General features: G+C 43.4%; 1 protein-coding gene across 1 annotated transcript in view; it reads right to left on the bottom strand.

Moving 5' to 3' along the window:
- Positions 1-135: 135 nt before the first annotated feature.
- The window catches only part of LOC107298378 (thyroglobulin-like), a gene marked incomplete at both ends in the record, with an annotated part of 51,198 nt that continues 41,628 nt past the window's right edge, over positions 136-9,705 (bottom strand). The window contains 7 exons of the mRNA XM_029286510.1: positions 136-303; positions 2,285-2,482; positions 3,352-3,463; positions 4,756-4,871; positions 5,988-6,110; positions 8,082-8,252; positions 9,412-9,561. Coding sequence (XP_029142343.1) covers positions 136-303; positions 2,285-2,482; positions 3,352-3,463; positions 4,756-4,871; positions 5,988-6,110; positions 8,082-8,252; positions 9,412-9,561 — 1,038 coding nt within the window. The remainder of the gene's footprint in view (positions 304-2,284; positions 2,483-3,351; positions 3,464-4,755; positions 4,872-5,987; positions 6,111-8,081; positions 8,253-9,411; positions 9,562-9,705) is intronic.

Here is a 9,705-nt window from a genome sequence, read left to right on the forward strand (position 1 = left end):
ATTGCTCATGCAGCTGCATTCTGTACCAATTGAAGCTTCCAGATACTTTTCAAAGGTAACCCATGTAGAGCGTGTTGCAATAATCCAGACGGGAGATGACCAGGGAGTGAGTAACTTGCTTACTTACTCACTTACCTCCAGCAAGCACTTGGTCTCCAATTCTGACTGTGTATTGGCTCTTTCCTTCGTTGTACTTTGCGCGTTGACATATGTCACCTTGTCGACGGGTTGAGCTTCCATCCCAGTCATTAAGGTTGCAAATCAACGCGCTTGGGGAACTCAGCAGACTACAAGCAATACTGCCTGAATGCAAGGAAGAAAAGATTTACAGGGTTCAGTTCTGCTTTCTTTGTTGCTGAATCTAATAAGAGTTTGATCTTGGCAGTGAAAACTTGGAGATGTGTTCAGTTGGCCTTTTCAGTCATTCTGCTTTAGACGTCTTGCTTTGTCCTTCTCAGGAACTATAAAAGAACTAATTCCATTCAATTCATCCTGGAAACTGCCTGAGAAGATACAGGAAATCCTAATTCTTCAGGAATATCCTCTGTATCACAAATTAGATCTACAACTTCAGCAGGGTCCAAGGGAAGCAAAGGCTTGGTCCTTGGTCAGTCCAAGGAGTGTCAAAAAAAAAGAGAAAGATGCCCCTAGGTCAGTGATGGTAAACTTTTTAGAGACTGAGTGCCCAAAAACCGTCCCCACCCTGCCACCCTGCCTGTCTGCAGGGCCACTCACTGCCTCCATGGCCCGCTGCAAATCGCCCAGGCAGTCCAGCAGTGCCATGGTAGCTGTGCCCTCCGCATCAACTGCATGTGATGGGGTACAAAGGAGTCTTGTCCCCGCTGCCCGGCTCCTATGCCCTTGGCTGCGCTGCTCCACGTGGGCTGCGCTTGGGGGCGACTCTCCTCTGGGGGGGGCTGCTGGTGAGGAGGGGGCCGTGGGGGGAGGCAGGGCTGGGGTGATGGCACACCTGCCCACAAAGAAGGTTCTGAGTACCACCTCTGGCACGGGTGCCATAGGTTTGCCACCACTGCCCTAGGTATATACCTCACACAACAGAGGAATTGAATCACAATTTCAATAAGTGCAATGGAAGCAGAGACTGAAATGTCGTGTAGTTACTGTACATGGTCAATCTAAGGAGTGTCAATAAAAGGCAGAGAGGCCCCTGGTTATGTACCTCACGCTACAGAGGAACATCTTCTCTATCACAGAATAGCTCTACAACTTCAGCACAGTCCAAGAGAAGCAGAGTCTAAAATATTGTGCAGTTGCATGGTCATTCCAAGGAACGAAAAAAGAAATACCCAAAAGTTACATACCTCACACTCCAGTGATTCTCACTCCCTTTATGCATTTCACCCCAGCTCTGATATAATCATAAATGGTCTGGCAAATTTGCCTATGGGTAAATGGAGCAAAGTATTGTCCATTCGTCCCTCGTATGAGCTTCTGAATTGGATTCTGAAATCATGTATCTGTATGTATTTTTAATTAGGCCATTTGAAGGATTTTTGACTGAAAGGGTATTTTATTTTTCAAAAATTTTTGTTACTTTCTTCAACTTACATCCTGCCTTTTCTATAATGGAATCAAGGCAGCTAGCTTGGTCCTTCTTCCACCACGTTTCAACCTCACAACAACGCTGAGAAATTCAGCAGTAAGTTGAAGATTTGGCCTAAGATCACCTAGTTACAGTGGTGGGATTCAGCCAGTTCGCACCACTTTGGCAGAACCGGTAGCTAATTTTTGGTTGCCCAGGCCCAGAATGGACTTCCAGAAGCGGCATCCACACCGAGAACCGGTTGTTCACATATTTGAATCCCAATACTGGCTAGGTGGCTTCACAGTTGTGAGCACTTAGACTTGCTTCTCCCCAATCCTCAAGCCACTCTACGATGCAGATTAGATCAAGAATTCCCCATTTTCAAAGACGTTTTCAAAGTCACTGACATGTTTATAAACATTTAAAGAACAACAAGAACAAATTCTAACGGAGGAAGAAATTGCAATTCTTCTTCTTTTTTTTCAATTACTCTTACACTCCACAGAGTTTGCACACAACTTCCTGAATTATAAACTATAACATTTGCAAGCCTAACCATTATCATTGACTCATATATTGTCATGGCAAGCTAGCCTGTCTTAAAATTAATCACACAAAATTTTATCATCTACAACATCGTAAGATAAAAAAAATTAGATTTCTGCTCTAGTGGGCTCATTCCTTAGTCCATGGGATAAAAGGAAGGGTGACCTTCTTAGCTGTAGCCTAAAGCATTACCTCCATCTAGTATGAGCTGGCTTAAGATAAAGCCATCACAGCAAGCATCTTGGTGGCAGGCTTGGCGGCAGAAGAGATGAACATCTGTTAAAGATGTACCAGATGCTGATACAACCGAAATGCTGTAAACGCCAGAAACAACATCCTGGAAATCAGTCTTTTCGAATCTCTTGACTCCCGCTGTAGTAAATTCTTGTCCTGAAAACAAAAGGACAACTGTTTCAAATAGTCTACTCCCTCGGTTGGAACGGTTTTGTGAGAATGTCCACGACACACTGTCAACATTCCAGAAATCATTTTTTAAAAAGTTACTTGCTCCTGGTTTTGAGTTGAGCTAGAACTTTTTAACTGCTCTCTGTTGTACAGGTTATGACTGTAATGGAGCCTTGCCAATCGTGGTCACAACTTGTGATGATTGTAAGGGCAATCACTTTTTCGAGGCACTCGTTACTTTGAACCATTGTTAAATGAATGGTGGCAAGTTGAGGACTACTTAAACTGATATTGTTACTGGTATTGCTCTGTAGGCTTCCTTGCTTTAATGGATTCATTTTTAGCCATTGATCTGTTTTCACAAATTTACTGATCAGCAGCAAACATAGGGAAGCAGTGAATTGGGTGATAAGCTGGGACTGGCCAGTTTCAGCAGATCCCCTAGTGCAGGGGTAGGCAACCTTGGCTCTTTTATGACTTGTGGACTTCAACTCTCAGAATTCCTGAGTCAGCATGGCTGGTTCAGGAATTCTGGGTATTGAAGTCCACAAGTCATAAAAGAGCCAAGGTTGCCTACTCCTGCCCTAGTGTATGTCCAAACCCCACCAATGTCTTGTGGACTTCAACCTGAGCACCACAGCTCTAAAACCAGTGGTAGGATTCAGCCACCACTTTGGCAAAACCGGTAACTATTTTTTTGTTGCCCAGGCCCAGAATAGACTTACAGAAGGGGCATCCACACAGAGAACCGGTTGTTCACATATTTGAATCCCACCACTGTCTAAAACTATAAAATTGCTGGGGGTCCTCTCTTGCGCAGATCCTGAGAGTAATTAAAGCTCTTCTGTACATACCTTTTTTCAGGTATACATTCAACGAATCTTTCTTATCTGGGCTTCTCACTTTAATTAGGCATCTGAGACTGGCAATGCTGGTGGCGAGAGAATTATCCCAAGCACCGTGAACCTAGGATAAAGAAATATTCAGAGAAAGCTGATGATGGCTGCAGGATTGCAGAGAAGAACAACAAAGATGATAAAAGATCTGGAGGCTAAATCGTATGACTAACGGTTGAGGGAGCTAGGTATGTCTAGACCAGGGGTAGGCAACCTTGGCTCTTTTATGACTTGTGGACTTCAACTCCCAGAATTCCTGAGCCAGCATGGCTCAGCTTGAAAACCTCTCCCTTTCCCCTCAGCATGGCTGGCTCAGGAATTCTGGGAGTTGAAGTCCACAAGTCATAAAAGAGCCAAGGTTGCCTACCCCTGGCCTAGACTATTGAAGAGAAGGGCTAGAGGGACATGATAACTGTCTTCCAGTACTTGAAGGGCTGTCACAGAGAAGAGGGGGTTGACTTAATCTCCAAAGCACCTGAGGGCAGAACAAGAAGTAATGGATGAAATCTTGTTAAAGAGACATCCAACCTAGAAGCAAGGAGAAATTTTCTGACAGTGACAACAATGAATCAATGGAACAACTTTCCTTCAGGAGTTGTGGGTGCTCCATCACTGAAGGTTCTCAAAAATAGACTGGACAACCATTTGACTGGGATGGTATAAGGTCTCCTGCTTTGAGCAGAGGGCTGGACAAGAAGACCTCTGAGGTCTCTTCCAGCCCTATGATTCGATGTTCTATATCAGTGGTGGTGAACCTATGGCATGAGTGCCAGAGGCGGCACTCAGAGCCCTCTCTGTGGGCACGCGCGCCATCGCCCCAGTCCTAGGCCTTCAGCTGGGTTTTATAAAACCTTTTCGCTTTAGGCCTCCGCCATCGTGTACAAAAAAAAAAAAGGTTCAATCAATCAATCAAATCAATCAGTTTCAACTTTTCGCAGGGAAAAAAAAGATCTTGCAAAGTTGGAATTGATTGATTGAACTTTTTAGACCCACCTAGTCTGCTGTTACCACCACAGCCATGCCCACCCAATGAGCCACACCTACCCAATGGGCCACACCCACCCGGCACCCGATGATGCATAAGTGGGTTTTGGGTTGCAATTTGGGCACTCGGTCTCTAAAAGGTTCGCCATCACTGTTCTATATTACAATGTCATATTTGTACATGGAATATAAAATCAACTCCCATGGCAGGGTTAAGATTAAGTCCATGATCTTAAAATGCTTTCTTAATGCTATCATTTTTCAGCTTTCAAGCTCTTGATGGGGCCCCAGTTGATGGATCTCAAAGCACACTTAAAGGGAGAAGGTATCACCTTTAGTTCCCCATCTTGTCATCATAAAACACATGTACGTAGTTACCAGTCCAGAAGTAGAGCAGTTATAATTGCTCTCCCGAGCACTGTACAGCTCACACAATGTTTCTGAGCCCATGGCTGACAGGGTGAGAAATCCACAGGACTCATCCTCCTCGCATTCTGTAAACAACAAAAGATGTGTCACATGAGCTCTGGAATCAATACCACTGTCTTTGCTTGAGCAATGAATGCAACCAGCAGTAAATACACTGGTCTTCTTTTAGATAAGGTCCTCTGTTCAACGGACAGCACTTGACTTTGTATCTTGATCCTCTACAACAGGGGTCTTCAAACTTGGCAACTTTAAGACTTGTGGACTTCAACTCCCAGAATTCCTCAGCCAGCCGAGGAATTCTGGGAGTTGAAGTCCACAAGTCTTAAAGTTGCCAAGTTTGAAGACCCCAGCTCTACAAGGTAGGACAGATAGCAGTTTATACTCTGAGGCCTGGTGTTTCATAAACATTGAAGGAAATACATAGCTGCCATGAATAGCAACCACTGACAGCAATAGACGAGGATTGACCCCACTCCCTTCTAGCACTGATGATGTTACCTAGTGTGGGAAGTCAGCCCCCCAGAGAAGGAAATATTAAAAGGGCAGAAAAATATATTTCCTCAAAGGATCTTAAAGAGGCAGAAAAGCATGCCCAGTTTTTTTAATAGCCCCAAGTCTCCCTCCCCCAAGCAGAAACCAGCTCTGTAGAAATGCAGATGTAAATAATCCAGGAAGGTTGGAGGTCCCCAGCTAGAAGCTTAGGAAGATAAAGACACCTAAAATCTACATACCCTGCCCAAACTCTAAGACAGGACTAACCCACAGATGCCAAAGGGCACACTCAGACTCAGATCAAAGTTCATGCCACAGGAACAACTCCAAACAAAAGGCTCCAGAGGATATAAAAACCCACTCCCTACATGTGCTCACTCTTTTCTTCTGAAGCCATCTTTCTGTCTAGCTCTCCTCTTCAATAAATTGCAACCTTCTTTCTAAAACAGTCGCCATGTTGTTTATTCCCGGCTTGGACTGAACCCTGATGAAGACTTTTCCTTCAACACTAGTAAGGTAATGAAACATCTGCAAGAAAACCACCAAGCTCAGAGAGCCCCAAGGACCTCACAACCACTGATACAGTCGCTTTATCCTGTATGACATTTAACACAGATGACTGTGTTTACAGACCACTTGCTAAGGAGACTTTAGGCTTGGAAAGCAAAAGCATTGGAAACATTATTGACCTGCAACGCATTGCTGAAGGGTGTTCATAGGCGTTCCTTGGAGTGTTTTAGTTCCAATTGTTTCTGATTCCTCGGTGGTGAAGATAAGATTGGAAGCAGGGACCTTCTCAAAACGCCTGAGGACTGAAATGAAATAGAGGGTTAGGATCAGGTAGGTTTGGAAGAATACCCTGATAAAACTTTATGCTAAGGCTGGCAGAGAACCTAGCTTACCATTTTTTCCTTACCAGTTTTCCTTCATTTGGATGAAGGAGAAGGTCTTAGAATTTTATTTCCAAGGAGAAAGCCATTTTAATGACCTTCTAATGGGAAGAATGTGGTGGAATTATGAGCAAACCAGTGGAAATATCCTCTCATGCATCATACAATACAGGTAGTCCTCAACTTATGCCCACAACTGAGCCCAAAGTTTCAGTTGCTAAGTGAAACATTTGTGCAGTGAATTTTGCTCCGTTTTATGACCTTTCTTGCTCCAGTTGTTAAGTGAACCACTGCAGTTCTGATTTCAATCTGATTTCCCCATTGACTTTGCTTGTCAGAAGGTCGCAGAAGCCGATCGCGTGACCCCAAGGCACTGCGACCGTCATAAATATGAGTCAGTTGCCAAGCCTCTGAATTTTGATCACGTGACCCTGGGGCTGCTTGCAATGGTCATAAGTGTGAAAAACGGTCATAAAGTCATTTTTTCAGTGCCCTTGTAACTTCAAACAGTCACTAAATGAACTACTGTAAATCGAGGACTACCTGTAATTTATCTAGCAGAATTGTCTATACATGGTTTCTGGCTTCTCTTGTTTCCATGAAATCTCTTTTTCAGTCTTGCAAGGTCTATGTTAGCTCTTCCAGAACAAGGCTACAAATTCCTTGTGCTCTGGGAGAAATAGACAAACAGAAATGTTGTCCTCATCTCCTTCACTTAGACTAGGTCAGGGGTAGGCAACCTTGGCTCTTTCATGACTTGGGGACTTCACCTCCCAGAATTCCTGAGCCAGCATGGCTCAGCATGGAAACCTCTCCATTTCTCCTCAGCATGGCTGGCTCAGGAATTCACCCTCAACTTCAGGTGCTCAGTATTTTCTCGGTTCCAACGGAATCTGAGTGTGAGTGTAAATGTGTGTGTGTGTGTGTGTGTGTGTGTGTGTGTGTGTGTGTCTCTCTCTCTCTCTCTCTCTCTCTCTCTCTCTCTCTCTCTCTCTCTCTCTCTCTCTCTCTCTCTCTCTCTCTCTCTCTCTCTCTCTCTCTCTCTCTAAATAACATATGGAGGACTTCAAGTCTGAAGCAAAAGAGTTACTACTCTAATCCTGGGTACCACTACAAGGTCAATTAAGGATAAAAACTACAGGTGAAGATGGTAATTAGGATTACTATTACAACTGAAGACCGCTATTATGGCAACCACCATTATTTTGAAAACAGGTTTATCTTTTCCCTGGGATACATGATAGCTTAACGAATGAGGCACCTCAAGTACACTTTTGTAACTGCACACCAGCAATTCCCCCCCACCCCACAAGGAATGTGTCTCCTCTTACAACCTCTTTGAAATGAGTGCCAATCGTTGCATTAGGGATTAGTTTAAGGGACGGCAAGTGCCAATTTCATCCCCAAGGATTATGGAGAGAAGATGAAACACTGTCCAATTATTTCTTGCTAAAACAATTAAGGCCTATTATAGCTTAGCCCAAAAGGAGTACTCAGCTTTCCAAATGTGATAGTCCTAATTAGAAAGAAGGGAGGGAGGGAGGGAGGGAGGGAGGAGGAAAGAAGGAAAACATGAGAGTTCACCTTGAGGCACATTCATGGATTCATGGATGCACCTCCTTTTGTTGAAGTTGTCTATGGAGATTCTCAATCATCCAGATCATGGTTGTCCTAAGGGTGCTTTTTCCAAAAGACAACTGAATGTCTAGGGGTTTTTTTCCCTTGAAAATGTTTCACTTCTCATCCAAGAAGCTTCTTGGATAAGAAGCTAATTTTTTTAAAAATCAAATTTAAAAAATACTGGACAACAAAGTCCAGTTGCCTTTTGGAAAAGCACCATTGGGTTATGTCGAAGTTCTACTTCCATGGCGGAGGCGTGACCAATCTACTCACCCGAACATTGGGAATCTGTCAAAGGACCCCCTGTCTCTGTCCAGTCTAATCTCTTTCCATTGTTGTCAACACAAAATGACTTTTGGGTGGAAGGATCTTGGTAAGAAGGTCTATACTGGCCATTGTTATCACACCGTTCCGCTTGTTCGTTCCTCTGGCAATCAGTAATACCTATCGGATGGGCACAGAATAAAAAAAAAGTTTGGTGCGACAGAATTCCATTCGATAGAAAATATTTGTAGCTCAGGGTTGAATAGAAGAATCCTTGGTGCTCTCTGAACTTGCTTGTTTTCTTGCAGATGTTTCATTACCAAACTAGGTAACATCATCCGGTGCTACTGATAATGTTATCTAGTTTGATAATGAAAACAATCAAGTCCAGAGACCATCAAGGATTCCAGAAGTCCATTCCTTTGTGATTCTCTAGCCCAGGGGTAGGCAACCTTGGCTCTTTTGTGACTCGTGGACTTCAACTCCCAGAATTCCTGAGCCACCATGGCTCAGCTTGGAAACCTCTCCCTTTCCCCTCAGCATGGCTGGCTCAGGAATTCTGGGAGTTGAAGTCCACGAGTCATAAAAGAGCCAAGGTTGCCTACCCCTGCTCTAGCCAAAGACCTTTCTGAATGAATCAGACCTTAAGTTGGAATTTCGGTCACCTAATTTTCAATGAATGCTTACTTCACTGGGCTACGTATGAATGCTGTACAAAACTACTGTATAAGGTGAATTTTTAGTTTTGGTTTAGCGTAATGTGCAAATATTATATATGCAACTAATATACCTTATTCAAAAACCCATAGTTAAAGCAAACATTACAAACCCAGATACAATCCAGAATTCTACCATCTTGCTCTCCCATTTGTTGACCCGGCCATATTCAAAACAGATGCTCTGAGCATTGTTTGGGATACCATATTCTAACCTATAAGGTTTCTTGTCTTATATTGTGTAATCCCACCCATTCTGCTTCTTAAACCAGGATTTATGACTTAGTGTTACATGAGCACTCAGATAACTATAGCTCATTTAACCAACTTGGCTAATTGTGGTTTATCCAATAACCAGTCCTTGGTTTAGGCACGACTGGATAAGGGAAACCTTTACCTTTCTTTACTTTATGAAACTACTGGAAACCATTCTATAGAACATAAAACAATAGGATTGGAAGAGACCTTGGAGGTCTTCTAGTCCAACCCCCTGCTTGAGCAGGACACACTGTATCATTCTGGACAAAATGATTATCCAGTCTCTTTCTAAAAACCTCCAGTGAAGGAGCATCCACAACAATACCAAATGTAAAGTACATTATACGTTTTTCTAAGAGTCTTACAGTGATCTTCTCTGAAAGCTCCAGTGGAGATGGTAAATTTCCCAAGAGGACACTTCACACAGAAGTTACTTCCTGCTTGGTCTTGATAGAAACCAGAAGGACATGGAATGCACTTCTCATTCTGAAAGGAAGAACCTGGAGGACAGAGAGCTGCAAATGAAGGAAAGGGGCTTATTATTCTGTGGAATTCAGATTCATTTTGAATTTTTCCAGGAGAGAGAGAGAGAGAGAGAGAGAGAGAGAGAGAGAGAGAGAGAGAGAGAGAGAGAGAGAGAGAGAGAGAGAGAGAGAGAG

Source organism: Protobothrops mucrosquamatus, unplaced genomic scaffold (assembly GCF_001527695.2).
Source record: "Protobothrops mucrosquamatus isolate PMUCROS unplaced genomic scaffold, P.Mucros_1.0 scaffold3930, whole genome shotgun sequence".
In the NCBI taxonomy this organism is placed as follows: Eukaryota; Metazoa; Chordata; class Lepidosauria; order Squamata; family Viperidae; genus Protobothrops; species Protobothrops mucrosquamatus.